Raw genomic sequence first — 17,566 nt, 5'->3', positions numbered from 1 at the left:
CTTGAACAACACCTTGTTGAACAGCTTGTTCTTGGATAATGACTGCTTAAATGGATTACACCAGGATCAGAGGGTGAAATGGCGTAGAAGGAGTCCATGAGCCTCTTTGGTAGAGCTAACTAATTAATCCCTTTCCTCGGCGAGGAGATAAAGCATGTTTCCAATTGTTTTGAGAATTTAATCAATGAATCCACATCACCAGTTTTTCAGAGGTTGCATGCCAAATCCTAAGAACTGACTGTTAGAGTATCTGCCTGTTCAAACTCAGAGCATTTGTAGCAAATAGCAGATCGTTGACTTAAAATAAAATTAGGGACAGACAGTAAATAGAGGCCTTATCAGCAATATCCAGAGTTCATTAATAAGATGAAAAGGTTCTGAGAAAATTTCACATGTTAATGTTAAGTTTTCTTGTAACCTTCACCATGTCTTCAACCTGAGCCTGAGTCTACAGAGGGTTCCTGTGCTGTGGAAGATGTCCTGCCTCGTTCCTGTACCAAAGACGCCGTGCCCCAGTGGCTCCAATGACTACAGACCGGTGGCATTGACCTCCCACATCATGAAGACCCTGCAGAGACTTGTTCTAGAGCAACTCTGGCCTATGGTTAGGCCACACTTAGACCCCCTCCAGTTTGCCTACCAGCCCCAACTAGGAGTTGAGGATGCCATCGTCTACCTGCTGAACCGTGTCTACGCCCACCTGGACAAGCCAGTGAGCACTGTGAGGGTCATGTTTTTTGACTTCTCCAGTGCATTCAACACCATCCACCCTGCTCTGCCGGGTGAGAAGCTAACGGTGATGCAGGTGGATGCTTCCCTGGTGTCATGGATTATTGATTACCTGACTGGCAGACCACAGTACGTGCGCTTGCAACGCTGTGTGTCAGACAGAGTGGTCAGCAGCACTGGGGCTCCACGGGGGACTGTCCTGTCTCCCTTTCTCTTCACCATCTACACCTCGGACTTCAACTACTGCACAAAGTCTTGCCATCTTCAGAAGTTCTCTGATGACTCTGCCATAGTTGGATGCATCAGCAGGGGAGATGAGGCTGAGTGCAGAGCTATGGTGGGAAACTTTGTCACATGATGCGAGCAGAATTATCTGCAGCTTAACGTGAAAAAGACTAAGGAGCTGGTGGTGGACCTGAGGAGGGCTAAGGCACTGGTGACCCCCGTTTCCATCCAAGGGGTCAGTGTGGACATGGTGGAGGATTACAAATACCTGGGGATACGAATGGACAATAAACTGGACTGGTCAAAGAACACTGAGGCTGTCTACAAGAAGGGCCGTCTCTATTTCCTGAGGAGACTGAGGTCCTTTAACATCTGCTGGTCGATGCTGAGGATGTTCTATGAGGCTGTGGTGGCCAGTGCTATCATGTTTGCTGTTGTGTGCTGGGGCAGCAGGCTGAGGGTAGCAGACACCAACAGAATCAACAAACTCATTCGTAAGGCCAGTGATGTTGTGGGGGTGGAACTGGACTCTCTGACGATGGTGTCTGTAAAGAGGATGCTGTCCAAGTTGCATGCCATCTTGGACAATGACTCCCATCCACTCCATAATGTACTGGTTAGGCACAGGAGTACATTCAGCCAGAGACTTATTCCACCGAGATGTAACACTGAGCGTCATAGGAAGTCATTCCTGCCTGTGGCCATCAATCTTTACAACTCCTCCCTCAGAGTGTCAGACACCCTGAGCCAATAGGTTGGTCCTGGACTTATTTCCATTGGGCATGATTAACTATTATTATTTAATTATTTATGGTTTTATAATGCTATATTTCTACACTATTCTTGGTTGGTGTGGCTGTAACGAAACCCAATTTCCCTTGGGATCAATAAAGTCTGTCTGTCTGTCCCTACTCAAAGGAGAGCAATCTGAACATTTCCAAGCTTCACACATAGCTGGAGTCCCTCGTCCCCAGACACAATTTTAGTAAATCTTCTAGTACCCTCTCCAGAGTATTGATCCCTTCCTAAACTATTTCTAGAAGTTCTAAGTTGAAAGTAAATTTTATTATCAAAGAACATATGTCACCATATATCACCCCGAGTTTCATTTCATTTTCCTGCGGGCATGCTCAGCAAATGTATAGAATAGTAATTATAACAGGACCAATGAAAGATCAACCAGAGTCAGAAGACAACAAACTGTGCAAATGCAAATATAAATAAATAGCAATAAATAATAAGAACATGAGATAATGAGATAAAGAGTCCTTGGAAGTGAGATAATTTATTGTGGGAACATTTCAATGATGAGGCAAGTGAAGTTATCCCCTTTTATTCAAGAGCCTGATGGTTGATTTGTGGTGCGAGGCTTGTACCTTCCACCTGATGGCAGCAGCAAGAAGAGATGATGCCCTGGGTGGTCGGGGATCTCTGATGATGGATGCTGCTTTCCTATGACAACATGTCATGTAGATGTGCTCAATGGTGGGAGGGCTTTAGCTGTGATGTATTGGGCCTTGAAGTTTCAACAGCATTTTGTTGAGAAACAGCACAACTACCCTGGTCTAGAACTCTTCTGTTCATACAAGTATGAAATCAAAATGCTGTAATGACATTTTGTTGAATTATTCACTTATCTCAATACCTTCCGAGACTGGTGCAAGTGCAGGCCTGTTTTTACATTTGGGAATATACAGCGATTCTGTGAAATCTGTCGGGCAACAGGTCTAATCTGTACTCTTTATTTTAGTGCTGTGATCTCGGGTATCATGCCAGTCTAAACCGAGCAATGAGGACGTTCCTGTCAGCGGAGTTTAATGTCGAGCAATCCAAGCACGAAGGGTTGGATATCATTGAGAACGCCATTGACAACCTAGATGCTACCAATGACAAACAGCGTCTTATGGAACTGTACCACACTGTCTTCTGCTTGCCACCAAAGTTCGATTTCCAGCCACACATGGGTGACATGGTCAGTATACCTCTCTAAATTCCATCTTGAAACAGTGCTTGTCTAGCTGGTTAATATGCAATATTCCTGTTATTTCTGATAGACCTGTAGTCTTTGTACAATACTGTTGCAGACCTGTAGTTACTGTTACACAGGTAATGACTTGTACTGATCGGAACTCCATATCAAGACTGTATGGAGTCCAATCTTGTCTCTGCAGGACTGTACACCAGGTTTATAAAAAGGGAAGTCTGTATCCATCATTATTCTCCTACAGTGTGATACAGTCACAGGCAAAGGAAAGTGCAGCCATCTCCTAGGGGCCATTTTCTCTCCTGTGCCGCACGCCAACCTGACAGATGTAGTTTGGCCGTTTCCTCATGTGGCTCCATTGCTATTTTAGAACGTCCCAACCAAGAGCTCTGTGTGAGATGGTGGTTTGAGAATGGAGCCTGTAACCAACTACACAATGAGTGAATGTACAATTAAGTTTGGCAACAACATTTACATCCTGAGTGCAGAAACGCACACAAAAAAACCCAAACAGTCCACAAAATCGGCTTCAGTGCCAAATGGTGGGAAGTGTCTGCGTCAGTGTGTGTTTGGAATTTGATGAAGAATGCCCAATTGTGCTGGAACTTGGATCAACAGACTCATAAGAACAAGGAGTCCTCTGTACAGTTACTGATCTTTGATACCTCACATCCCTAGGGGGAAGGATGTTACTAAACCTTTGCAATGGTGAGCATCCCGAGTGTTCTCTCAGCTCAATGGAGTTTCTCCTTTGTATCAGCATAGATGATTATGTTCCACTGCGCTGGGTGTAAGTGACGTTCAGGTTGCTCCTTGATGTTCCAGTTTGTATGTTGAGGTGAGTTGAAGTGGTCATCCTCTATTTTTCACCAATTCAAACTGCTGTTTTTCGACTCTGCAGGTTTCTCACCTGTGCGCTCAGCAGCCAGTGCAGGGAGAGTTGGTACAGCGGTGTCAACAGCTCCAGTCCAGGTTAGCCACTCTGAAGATTGAGAACGAGGAGGTGAGTCTCTCGGCAGCACCGCTGCCAAACGGCTGAGCTCTTCCCTGGCTTGGTACTTGCCACTGCCCCAATTCATAGCTTGGAGGCACTTTCTCACGGCTGAATGGGTAACATGCATAACCAGACTGGTGCCGATGCTCAGGCTCTACATGGGCTGAGGTGGATAAGATCAATGCAGATAGCAGGAGGAATATGCAGTCTGCCACTTGACTCCAGCGAGAGTACGGTAAATATTTTCCCTCTGTGTGAAAGGTGCTTCCTGACGTCAGCCCAGCTCTCTCACTTTGTATCAGTGTCCCTGTGGTTCTGGACTAGCAGAATAATAACTCAGCCTTGCCCTTCTTTTTATTCCACTGAGTGTCATTTAATCTTCTCAAAACTTTATTCGCTATCTTTCAAGGCTGAAAAGTCTAAATTGCTCCAGCTTTGTACTTAGTCATGCCTCTGACACTTTGTAACTGGACAAAACATTTAGCTTCTCTGGTCTGTTCCAACCGTCAGTTAGATCCTGGTTGATTTATATCCCAACTCTATTGAAACTCCATTCCCTTATTGGCCTTTACTAACAAAACACTGACCAGTCTCAGTCACTCAACTGACCTTCACCATCCACTGTGTTAGCATGACAGTACACAGGACTCCTAATACCATTTGTGTGGAAAAGTATAGAAATGTCATGATTTCAACAGTCTTGCAATTATTTTAAGATTATGTCCCATCTTGCTTAATTCAACCTCGAGAAATGATTTTCTTCGTAATTAAAAATTCCAGCCAGCTTCTAAACTCAAAGAGCTACGTACCAGATTTAAGGAATTGTTGTCTTAATTTAGCCTTTAAGCCTTATTATTATCCTGGTATCTGGTGAGCTTTGTACAAGCCCTCTAAGGTCAATGCGTCATTATTATGATGCAGAAGGCAAAACTGAGTATCACACTCCACGTGGGGAGATGTATTAGGCAGTGTTGTGGGGATAATTCTGCTGATGATGTCACTCAACAGTGATCTCTGGGTACCCTCCGTTTAGCGCATCTCTCTGGCCTGTGAACTCATTTGCTTCCTTCTTTCAATATTTGTGACCACCCTCCTGTTTTACCCACACATCCATTGCCTTAAATATGTGAAGAAACCATTCACGTTGAATGTTACGGAAGAATACATTCACTATATCGAAACTTTCCAGTGTATACTTTTGAAGTCACTTCCACAAAAATATTTAAGAGTTTGGTCAGACAGGATCTGCTATTAATGAAAGTATGTTGGTTACCTCCGACTGGGCCACTTGGATATTGACTCTTGGCATTTGCTATTTGGTCTACACCTACCCCGGTTTGTTTGTTCAGAAGTATTGAAAGTAGTTAAATTAGTTTGTTTCCAACTCACTAGTACCTCTCCCACAGTTCCTGTCTAGTTTCTGATATTTTGAGCACTTTGCAGATTCATACCAAGCTTAACCCTGGGATGTTACCACCCCTATTTCCAACCCATGAATGTAAAGAATAAGTGATGAATGCTAAAAAAATTAATTAATGATTTTGAATGTCTGCACACTCAGACTGACTCTTATCCAGTTGTAGGTTTTTGCTAAGTTTTTACAATGGATTTTCTTGCATTAACGAATTCATTTGGTTTGTCTTTACAGGTGAAGAAGACCATGGAAGCCACATTACAAACAATTCAGGACATTGTCACCATTGAAGACTTTGATGTGGGCGACTGCTTCCAGTACACAAACTCCACTGAGTCAGTCAAGTCCACCCTTTCAGAAACCTTCATGAGCAAGCCCAGCATTGCCAAGAGGCGAGCTAATCAGCAAGAGACGGAGCAGTTCTACTTCACGGTACGGTGTCAGGGAGGCGATGTTTCTGGTGCCGATTTTCTCTTGAAGCCAATTACTCTCCTGGGGATGATCACTTAAGCAAAGTTGCGTGGCAGTGACACAGCCAACAGTACTACTGTAGCCCTTGTCCAGTTCTGTCTGTGCATGTCTCCCCGTCTGTGTGTAAAGGTGAAAGGAAGGATTTGGTGGAGATGATGGAGAGAGCAGATTACAGGGAAAAACAGTAGTGGGGGTTGGAGTTACACTGTGGCCTAGTATAGGCTCGAAGGACCAAGTCCTTCTCCTTCATAAGGAAATATGTGTTTATCTTGCTATCTCTGCATTCCCATTCATGAGTTGGGACATGTATGTTTCTCTCCCTGCGTTGGAGCTTGCACCATAGATTGCCTGTGTATCCCACCATGAGTTAGATCCTCTGAGTCTCAGTCTGTCTGTCTGTCTCTCTCTCTCCCCCTCCCCCTCTCTCCTCTCTCTCCCCCTCCCTTCTCTTTCCTCTTTCTCTCTCTCGTTCTCTCTTGCGCACTCTCTCTCTCTCCTGGAATCTCTGCATCACTATCTGCCATCAGCTGGCCTTGGAGTCTGTGTGTTCCTTGTCAAAGGTTGAGGGTTTGTGCATCCTTGCTTTGGCTGGGGACTTTTGAATATCCTGTGGATTGCATTCTTCCCCCCATCTATGATTTGGGCATTCTGCTTCCCTCTCCATGGAACGCAGCCTGTGTGCTATTGTTCAGAAGTGGGGCCCCCTATGAACGGAGACTGCACGTCCCATCCGTAGGCTTGGGTCTTCGCAGCGTTCACATGGAGTGGGTGTCCACAGACCATCCACGAGCGCTGGCCTGCTGATTCACCTCCACGGGCTGGTGACATGCTTTTCCCTCCAAATTTCGGACTTACAGCTACTTTCCTAAACAGAGTACTGTCCTTGAGCTAGGGCAGCATTGGGTGGAATCTATTCTTCCCTCTGCAGGGGTTCAACACCTGTTCTCCGGGGGTTTTAGGCCTCTGTGTTCCTTTCCGTGAGTTCAGATTTTTGCCTTTAATTTTTCACTTTCGTGTTTGCTTCTTGCTAATTGGAGCACCAGGTCAGTCGGGGGTTCCCTAAACAATATCCATGCAATTTGCGGATCGTAAGCAGAGTGAACTTTAAAATGGAGGGTGCTACAAATCATTTGCTGTTTTTGTGGAAGTTCACTATCGTTTCCTGTTCTTTTTCATAGAAACTGAAAGAGTATTTTGAAGGCAGAAACCTGATCACCAAACTGCAAGCAAAACATGACCTCCTGCAAAAGACTTTGGGAGAAAGTAAGCTAATATTCTTAATCCTCTTCGTAATCAGTCCATCAGCGGTGGTGTGAAGTCTGTTCAATATCATTTAGTCTGCGTCTTAAAAACTTGATTCCGTCGTTCAAATCTAAAATAATTGAATACTCTTTACTCTTTCAGCAAAATGCAAAGTTCAAAGGGTCTGTGTTGAAACATTATGTTGCATTGATTTGATTGTTGTGATTGTTGTCACAGCCTCCACTGCAACCAAAATACGGGCAACAATTGAAATGGATATATACATAACTTCAGAATACTTGTAGTTTTGTCTTCCGAGTATTAGGTCCCAATAATAGCTCTGATGTTTTGGTTGGAAATATTCTCCCCGCTTCAACGTAAGAGATGACTAGATTAGCATCGTGGAGCTTTTTAGCTGTAAATGGGCTTAAACTCTCTAAAATTATCCCTATTTATCTAACTGCTATTTATCTAAAGGAATCAAAATGAGTTTTACTTTGGAGATGCCAGTCATGGCTGGGCTTACAGCCAATTTCACTTAAGTCAGACTGTTTGGGTCACCTCCTGGATTCTGCTGTCACTGCTTTGCTTTCCTCCCAATCTTCTGGGTTTTTTTAAAACAACTCTTCCATAAAACACCCAATGACATTTAGTAAGGTTTGCCTTTGTACACCATAAGAACTTTGGAGGCTGAATCAAGCTTCCAATTATTCATGGAGTACTACAGCACAAAAATAGGCCCTTCAGCCCATCTATTCCACGGTGAGCTGTTATTCTGCCTCATCCTGTTGACCTGCACCTGAACCATTGCTCTCCAAACCCTTCTTATCCACTTACTTACCCAAATTTCTCTTAAACGTTGTAATCAAACCTGCATCCCCTACTTCTGCTAACAGCTTGATCCATACTTGCACCATCCTTAACACATGACCTCTAGTTTCTGTCTCACACAACCACAGTAGAAAAAGCCTGCTTGTGTTTACCCTGTCTATACTCCTCATAAGTTTGTATATCTCTATAAATCTTCCCTCATTTTCCTACACTCCAGGGAGTGTATAACATATTCATCCTTTCCCTATAACTCAGGTCCTCAAGTCCTGGCAACATCCTTGTAAATTTTCTCTTACATTTCATGAAACATGACACAGAATTATGTTACTTAATTAGACATCTGAAAACACACCTTGCTGAAGCACAAGAACTAGATGGTGAGAGGTTGAAGCCTTGAACCTTATCCGGGAACATTCCAGAAAAGAACAGGCATCATGTTTCTTGCATGCCGTCTTTGAATGTTGCTTAAACAAGATCGAGATTGAAAACGGGAGGATTATTTGTTTCAAATGTCATTTAAATTATTGGTAAGGAACTAAAACTAGGATGTTCAGGATCCGTCATATTTTACAATTAGAGTTCCTCATGAAAATCAAAAATACTGCAGATGCTGGAAATCTGAAACGAAGCTGAAAATCGTCGACAAGTCAGGCGGCATGAATGGGGAAAGAACTGAATAATGTTTCAGGTCGAACATCCTTCATCAGAAACACAAAAGAGGTAGTTTTCAGTGGAAGGGAAGGTGATGGAGGGAAGTGTTCATTCTTCCCCAGACTTCTCTGCAACTAAAAACCAACTTGTATTCTCTCTTTTCTGTTGTGGAACGGTTGCTTTCCTTTCTCTCTCCACAGACGCTTCCTGACCTGCTGAGTGTCTTTGGCATGTTCTGTTTAGAATTTTTCATAGGCACTTTAAATGCTTTCACAAAATCTGCTCCTCTAGATGCATTTTTTTAACAGTTAACTCCTTCCTGTTATAGCTGAGTCCAGTGGATGAATCAATTGCTTACTGAACAACTGAGATCGTAATCTCTTAATTACTGTGTGTGGCAAGCCCTTGTACAGTAAAGTCATCAAGACAGTCCCTTTGCCACGTGCAATAGGGGGTTCACCATACTGGCCAACAGAATTAACGTTCCTGTGATACCCTTTTTCCAGAAATAAAACTGTGAAGCAAAAACCCAGGAACGTAACGCGACGGAGAGCAAGGAGTGAGGACTCTGTAATGGGAGGTCCTTTCTGAGTCACACACCTGCCATCTGCTGAGATGGAGCTTGGCTTCTGATGTGATCCCAGATTTTTTCCACCCTGGTTGCTTCCGATCCAGGTTCGCCCTGCTGAGCTCAATGCATCACCGTCTGCTGACGCTGAGCAGCCAGCTCGGGGGAGTGTGCAGCAAGTTGTTTAATCTATACGCTCACGTCTCTGACTTGCACCGCCTTGTCCTTCAGTTTGAGCTTTTCTCTGTTGGGTGTTTTCTGTTTATGTAAAATTTAACTCAGTTACTTAACTAACTTTTGCAGACATACACCCCCCTCTAGCCCGCTGTGCATAATAAAAGGCACTAGCAGATAGAATTTACAGCAGAGTACCATGACATACAACTCAAATGCTAACAAACTAGAACTTACGCTGTACACAGAATCTACTGTAGTCAATCTTATTGCCATTTCTTTCCCACTCTTGTATGTAACTAGGTTCACCTTCATTACATCTACAATAATCTCCTCAACTACATGCTGTGAGAACATTTCCACAGTTTTCCCTCTTTTCGGGCAAAGAGGGATTTTGTGGAATTAACAGTTGCCTGGTACAGCTCTGACCAGGTGAAAACTTCTTTTGCATATCTCAGTTATTAATCAGTTCATAATTTTAATGACCTTCATTGTAGCATCACTGAACTGTTTCATGAAAATAAAATCCTCCCAGATAGTTAGAACTGTAGAGTTTTGATCTTTGTGAATCATTTTTGCTTCACCCTTGGTGTCCCTGCATCCATTGGGCGATCATTTCTTACTCATGCTAGGGTAGTTCTTCAGTTGGTTAATACGAATGAGGTATCATTCTGAATTCTTCAAAATGAATAGCCCAAGCTAAAGAGTAAAAGGTGTCCCAGAGAATACTGAGACCTTCCCACTGGGATTAGTTAATCTGCTGCTGAATCCTTTGTTTGCTCCAGGTTGGACTATTCTCATGCTGCCCTGGCCACCCTCATCTATAAATCTGAACTGTTAGAAAATTCTACTTCCATCTCCTAACTTGTACTAACTGGCATTTATTTCTTGCTTTCTTTATTTCCAGGTTTTGAAATCTCTTAAATTTAGACTTAATTGAATTGTTTTTAAACTGACCTGTTGCTTTATTCCTTTCTGTCTCTGTAACTTCCCGCCATGAGATTTTAGTGCTTTTTGAAGTCTGCTCACTTTTTCACTGGGTGATAAGCATACCTTCAACTGAAGTTGCCCTAAACTTTAGTCTTCACTTCTCAATCCTCTCTGCCTCTCTCCTTTCTCCTTTAAACCAATCCAGAAAATCTGTCCCTCTGAGTAAGATGTTGGTCATCCGTTTATAATCTCCTCATATAGCTTATTGTCATATGTAACCTGTAACATGACTTACAGTCTTTTAACTGTTGAAGCTTTAAAGATAAAAACCTCTGTTAGAATGTTGAGCAACTCTTTCTATCGAGAGTGTTTAACATTCTGAGTGCTGATAGTGAGGAGATGGGGTTGTACATTCAGAGTGGCATGGGCTTGGATTATTGAGCAGATGCGATACTCTGTGGGGACAATGCAGGAATTAGTAGATTGCCAGCTGGCATCTTGTGCCTTCTGTGTCTGTTGATCTTGAGTGTCTACACTGATTCAGAGGTAGCTCAGAACCAGCAAAACAGCCAGCCATCAGCTTTCAGAGTGAGAGGGGAGGTAACCAAGCTAACATTTAAATCGTAAGTATCAATTGAAAAACTCAGAGCATTATCTTCTGATACATTGTTCAACATTTTAATTCTAGTTTGTTTGAGAAGTCCAAGAACCTTGTAAGTGGAAAGATAGCGCTGCAGGAAGAGAGCTTCTCTGTTGCACAGTTGACGTTCTGTGCATCACTGTGTTGGGAAGGGCCTGGAGTCATGATGATGGTGGGGTGCGGGTTTTCATTGTGGGGAGAGAGAGCTGTATTTGAACTCAAGCTCCTTTTAAAGGCCCTCTTCTCATAAATGTTTAGTCTACATTTAACAAAAATTAGACTCGCATGTGGAAGAAAGAGAGCAGTTGCCAATGCGACTCAATAAAATGAAGCTGTGAGCAACCCAAAACCTGATGCTTAACTTCTCCACTTTCCTTTGTCTGAACCAGATACTAATAATGCTTTTACCATGCGTAATCATCCCCAATAGTGTAACAGGATTCAGGCTTAGGAGTGAGTAAATGCAGGCTTTAGATTTCCACTGTGCACAGGATGGTGAGTGTTTGCTGTAGCCTACGCAGGGAGTTAGGAAAATTGAGACAACAATTGAAGGATTGGGAAATTATGGTGAATTAGATTCTGGGGCTAGACTAATGATTTATTGCTGATTATTAGAAGTCTTGCCTTATTCATTTTTGTATCATTGGTCTCAAACAGCAAACTACAGACCCTTCAGCCTATCACATGGATAGAGTGTCAAGCTATACAATTACCAGCACTCCCTTCATAGTCAAATAGGATTTGGAGACTTCAGTGACCATCCAGATAGTTTATAAATGTTGTGAGAGTTTGCCTGTATCCACCACCTTCTCAGCCAATGTGTTCCAGATTGTAATTTGAGGAGAAAAGTTCTTCAGATCCCCTCTTCACATCTTAAACCTACCCTCTGGTCTTAGACAACCTCTCTTATGAGGAGAGATTTCCCACTGTCCACCCATTCTACGTCCTGCATAGTTTTGTATACCTCTATCAGGGCTGTCTTGACTACTAATATAAGGGGGGTGGGGGGGGTGGGGAGATAGAAGTCAGACTATCCAAACTCTACGCATATCAGAAATGTTCCATCCCTGGCACCATTCTGGTAAATATGTTTTAAAGTTGTTGCACAAATTACCTGAATTATTGCCATTTCTACTTAGACTTCAGGGAGTCTGGATAAGAGGCCCACAGTGGCTTGTCCATTTCATTCCTTGATGCTGACCAGCCTGTCAGTAATTTACAACATTTTTACGATATACTACTAAAATTTCCGTTTTTTTTCCCCCCTCTCCTTTCATTTTAGGTCAGAGAACAGATTGTTCCATTGCCAGGTGGGTCCAATTGTATGGTTTCTCACTCCTACAGTTTTCTTATTTTCCTTAATATCCATGCTGCCAAGTCAATAACTATTATGGTTAACGAATGAAAACTGGAAGGCTTAAAACTACCTTTAAGATGAGAAGGGCCAGTTCTGTGTGAAGGTCGGCAGCCCTGTAACTGAGGATTAATCAGCCTTCGTCTTCTGCAAGGAAGAGTTTGGGCACATAGAGGATCTTATTGGCATGCTGACTGTTGTGCCCCTCTCTCCTGGAAACTGTGCACACAAGAGAGATTCTCAGTGCTTTCTTCTGTGTTTCCTTTGCCTCTTGTTGTAAGCCAAAGGTGGAAAAGCCAGCTGGTGGCTTGGAAGTAGCCGGCAAGCTGCCATCCACCTTGGACGTCTTAACATATTGGCCCGCTTGAATGAAATTCTGTTGAACTAGCGTTGTCTCTTCCTGTAGTCATGGTAGCAACTGTGTAAGTCTACTCCATTTGAAATTGTGGCTCATGATTTTGCTTGTAGGATTAGCAAAGAGTAAGCTGGTTCATTAACAGGACCTACACAGCAGTGGCTAGATTTTGATTTGTTACCATTGCATTTCTGTAGTCAATAACCCTCCAGAATAGTGTTCAGCTTTTACCTTGCTGTATTTAATATTTTGTTTCTTTTTGTCTCACCATATCGTGTTCAGCGGGCGGCGGAACTCCACTGTGAGGAAACAGGTAACTCACCAGCAATGCCTCTTTTTTGTTGCTTGAACTGTTTTCACCAATTGTCCCTCGGATATGTATGGCTTACGGAAACCTGTCTGCTGGGAAGTCCATTGTAGAACACACATCTGGTGTCAAGGCTGTCTGGATGTCTAAGGTTAAGATTTCATCACACAAGTCTGGCCTCAAGAAATCCAGGCACATGTCCAATTTTTGGGTAGCCAGGACTCACGCACGTTCTGTCTGGAGAGTCATTCTGAAGCTGTTCCCTTCCACTCTAGTCGTGGAGCATGTGGAGAAGCTATTCTGTAAAGCCTCGCGTGGCTCCTTCCATTCCACTTTCTTGGGAGTTTGTATCCAGCTGCCATCAAGCAATCATTTATCTTTACTTCATGCAGTTGGTTATAAAGTAACTAAGCGGGCCATTTTATGAAAGATATTGAATACTGGCAAAACGCTCCAAAGTGCAAAGGGCAATGATGTACAACAAGCCTTCTCCATCTCGCTAGCTGTCTCCTTCACGTGCTCTCTCCCTCGTGCTCTCTCCCTCCTTCCCTCATTCTCTCCCTCCCCCGCGCTCTCTACCTCCCCCCGCGCTCTCTACCTCCCCCCGCGCTCTCTCCCTCCCCGTGCTCTCTCCCTCCCCCGTGCTCTCTCCCTCCCCCGTGCTCTCTCCTTCCCCCACTCTCTACCCCCGCACTCTCTACCTCTTCCCCGCTCCCCTCAACCCCACTCCCCACCCCTGCTCCCCTCTTACCCCCGCTCCCCCTCAACCACTCTCCCCCTCTTTCCCCACACACTCTCTCCCCCCTCTAGATCTCACCTTCACTCTCCCTCTCTGGCTCTCCCTCCCTTGCTCCCTCTCACCCTCGCTCCCTCACTGCCTCTCACCCTCACTCTCCCTTCCTTGTTCTCATGCTCACTGTCTGGTTAGCTTTCTCTTGATCTCCCCTGCCCCTCCCCTCCGTATACCCCCAGTAATAGTTCCTTGGTATCAGTATCATGTGATTCAATGAAAGTATGGTTACCATATCAAGTGATTTTTGTGTATTTTCCAATATGGACAAATGTACTAATATGCCTGTGTGTAATAAAAGAACCTGTTTGTTACCCAAGGACAGCCTGTCTTAGAATTAAAGTTGCTACCAACTTGTGTTCTTGTGGTTTGGGAAAGTCATGAAGGAAGAATTTTTCTTCACTTAGGATCAAGCATTATGATGATTCTACAAAGACAGTGGGTGGGGGAGTGTCATGGGGCTGTGAAGTTGATGTGAACTTAAAACTAATGCATAGGTGATATAAAGTCAGTTATAGTGGTATGTCGTAAGTGGGGGGAAAGATCAAATGAATGAAGAGTTGCTGTAGTTCTGTGAGCCAGTGAGTCAAAGTTGAGAGTGTCATGTCTGTATCTTAGCGCAGAGAGAATAGGAGGGTGAAATGTAATAGTTCAATTTGCTTTTTTATTGTCATTTCAACCATAAACTGCTGGTACAGTACACAGTAAAAATGAAACAACATTCCTCCAGGACCATGGTGCAACATGAAACAACACAAAACTACACTAGACTATGTGACACAGCACAAGGCTACACTAGATTACGTCAAACAACATAAAAACTAGACTACAGAACTGCACAGGACTGCATAAAGTGCAAATAACAGTGCAGGGCAATACAATAATTAATAAACAAGACAATAGGCACAGTAGAGGACAAATTACAATATCAGTCTAGACTCTGAGTATTGAGGAGTCTGATGGCTTGGGTTGATTACTGAGTGTAGGAAAGGATTTGGATAATGGGGTAACAACGTAATAAAGTTCAGTGGAGACAGACTGCATTCAGATCAAAATGGGGCAAGAAATATTTGTAGTGGAGGTTAGACATCAGTAATGTAGAAATAGTGGCATATTACCGCAATCACTGCTACATATGATTTTCCTGGCTGTCTTGACGATGAATGTGAGAGGGAAACTGAGTCTCACTAAGTCTGTGACGTGCTTACTCAAGCAGACTGCTTGAAAATAATAACTTCAAAATATTGTACATTTGGGAAAACAACTGGGTCAGTAAATCCTGTAAAGAAACTGGGTAGTACTCTAGATAGTTCTCACTCTTTGGAGTAATTCCAGGCTTATGGAAAGGTGCTTGTGAAGGGTTTAAGAGAGCTGTAAAGGTCGGGATGATTTTCTGTGAGATTTACCAGCCCCCGCTGAGAATTCCTTTCTTTGGTTTCTAGGATGGAAGCCACATCATTCCCCTGGTGGTGGAGAGTTGCATCCGTTTTATCAGCAGGCACGGTGAGTGGAGAACCATGGGATGATAAAGAGAAAAGCACACAAGGACGCTGTTTGGCCGTATTAATTCTGACAGTGAAACACCTAGTTAATTTCATTTCTCTGCCCTTTTTTACTTAACCCTGTAATTGTTCAAAGTAATGTATGTCATGTTTTTAAAAATCTCCATCGTAGCTCCTTGTTATCTTCTTTACTAAAAGGAAAATAATCTTAACTCACCACTGCCTCAACATAGCTGATGCTTTCCTTGTGCTGTCTTTGGGCTTCCAATGTATGGTGTCCAGAATTGGACATAAAGCTCCAAGTTGGGCTTCAAAAGTTATTGAGAAATTAAGTAGAATAACCTTGCTTTTTTCCCCATTTGAAAATTATTTTTTTTTCTGGTAGCATTTCTGGATTAGTTGATGTTAGTCCAAAATTCAATTAGGTGCCTCTGGCAAAGTCACCCTGCATGCCTGATATTGGTTCTGCATTTTTTACATGTGGCACCATTACCATTGTGGAGCAAATTATCCTAGAAGCAACCATCGTTAGTCAGTCCTAGAACAAATAAGTCCTTCGCATCATAGGGCGATGTTGGGAAACCATTAGACGTGACCCTTTTATCATTCCCTAAGCCCTCGCACTCGCCGGCCGCTGGTGTGGTGGCATCAGTACTGCACTTTGAGGCGAGTGGTCCCAGGTTCGAATACAGTCCATCCATGCAAGCTGGCAACTCGGCCTCGTAAAAACAAAACACAGGCAAACGCTAAAGAAATGGCAAAGTTGCCGCCCAATGCACCACAAGGTGTGGAGGGGAACAACAACAATCCCTAGCAACTCCAATCCTGGTAACTTCCTCAACTCCCATGACCGGGCTGGGGATGTAATGGGACTGAACTTGCAGATGGACATCGTGGGAAACTGAAAACCAGTCACTTTCATGGGTTCAATCTCAGCAACACTCTGAAAGTGAAGTACAGTGAGGAACTTGCATGAAATGCCTTGGACCACTGGTTAAGAGTGAGGAGATGCGTTTCTTGCTGGCTACCAGATACTATGTACGATAATTGTTCATTTTTTCCCAAAGGGCTGCAGCATGAGGGGATTTTCCGAGTATCCGGATCACAAATTGAAGTTAACGATATCAAAAATGCTTTCGAAAGAGGTTAGTACCAGAATAACTTCTTTTCTTTGCACCCTACACGGTTGTCTTTCCTTAACAATCTGTTAAAAGAGTAACAATCAAAATCAGGGCCCTTCTACTCTCCGGAACAACTGCTTCTGTGGGAAATTAAGATCTGTGTGATGATTGATGTAAATTGCTGCACTTTGACAATGAAATTTGATGAGAAAGCCTTTTTTGTTCTATTCTTGGATTCGTCTTTCCCTCGTATACGCCGAGGATATATTAGATTTGAAACTGTGCAAGTCATCCTTGCATCTCCTTCTTGCTACCACACTACATGCGAAGAATCCAAGGTGTCCTTGCATAATTCTGGGTCAGGACTCTGTGAAGACTGATGCCATTACTAGCCTAGACAGGTTGGGTAGGTGTCAGCTTTTGGTCATCAGTGTACAGTGGAATTTAAAGGATAGTCGGCTTTCCCAGTCAAACCCTTCCACTCTCGCTCCTAATTTTGGAATTGTGATAGCCCATCTCACACAGGTAGCAAGATGTTTGGAATTTAGATAGTCACAAATATCAAGATAGGAAATCTGTCTCCCAGTCATGTATAATAATACCCTGAACAATTTTAACTGCTACATGCCTCGCACAGATCTAATTTTAATGTCATAGAAGGTACAATAGCTTTTCAGATTTTAATCTTTTGTTGTTCTTTTGTACAAAGGTGAAGACCCCTTGGCAGGAGATCAGAATGACCATGACATGGACTCGATAGCAGGAGTGCTAAAATTATATTTCCGAGGCCTGGACAGCCCACTCTTCCCCAAAGAGATTTTCCATGACCTGATGTCCTGTGTCAGTAAGTTGAATTATGCTGTCTGCGGGTTTTGATTTTCTTTTCCCCCTCCCACTCCAGGATGCGTCGGATTTGTCGGTTGGTTGTAGTCTTTGGAGCTGGATAATAATCAGACAGGAAGGATTAAAGAGTGAATAGAAACCAATTGAAAGGACTTTGAACTGTATCAGAGAAGAGATTGCCAGAACGGGCATAGCGGGACATTGCATGGTTGTGACTTTCTGTAGGAGAATTAACCGCTTCATCACTTTGTATTGGTGCCACCTTGTGTATCTTTGGCATAGAACTTTTATAGTTGATGATTTAGTACAGGCCTTACTTGCCAACTACCTGGACTATTAAAGAGAAGAGCAGTGTTGGTGATCAAGCCTGCGGGAGGATAAAAAATAAGGACTGGCAGACAATGGAACTGCCTGAAAGTTGGAGCTGGATAAAAGGTCACC

The 17,566-nt window shown here is 43.3% G+C and overlaps 1 protein-coding gene across 4 annotated transcripts in view; it reads left to right on the top strand.

Annotated features, from left to right (window-relative positions):
• Positions 1 to 17,566, top strand: part of srgap2 (SLIT-ROBO Rho GTPase activating protein 2) — a 181,717-nt gene that overhangs the window by 137,482 nt on the left and 26,669 nt on the right. For all 4 annotated transcript variants that reach the window (XM_059950347.1, XM_059950346.1, XM_059950348.1 and 1 more), the window contains 9 exons: positions 2,705 to 2,926; positions 3,840 to 3,941; positions 5,581 to 5,778; positions 6,996 to 7,080; positions 12,136 to 12,163; positions 12,845 to 12,875; positions 15,102 to 15,162; positions 16,229 to 16,306; positions 16,992 to 17,126. In XM_059950347.1, coding sequence (XP_059806330.1) covers positions 2,705 to 2,926; positions 3,840 to 3,941; positions 5,581 to 5,778; positions 6,996 to 7,080; positions 12,136 to 12,163; positions 12,845 to 12,875; positions 15,102 to 15,162; positions 16,229 to 16,306; positions 16,992 to 17,126 — 940 coding nt within the window. The remainder of the gene's footprint in view (positions 1 to 2,704; positions 2,927 to 3,839; positions 3,942 to 5,580; positions 5,779 to 6,995; positions 7,081 to 12,135; positions 12,164 to 12,844; positions 12,876 to 15,101; positions 15,163 to 16,228; positions 16,307 to 16,991; positions 17,127 to 17,566) is intronic.

Source organism: Hypanus sabinus, chromosome 25 (genome assembly GCF_030144855.1).
Source record: "Hypanus sabinus isolate sHypSab1 chromosome 25, sHypSab1.hap1, whole genome shotgun sequence".
Lineage (NCBI taxonomy): Eukaryota > Metazoa > Chordata > Chondrichthyes > Myliobatiformes > Dasyatidae > Hypanus > Hypanus sabinus.
This window is presented reverse-complemented; position numbering and strand designations above follow the sequence as displayed.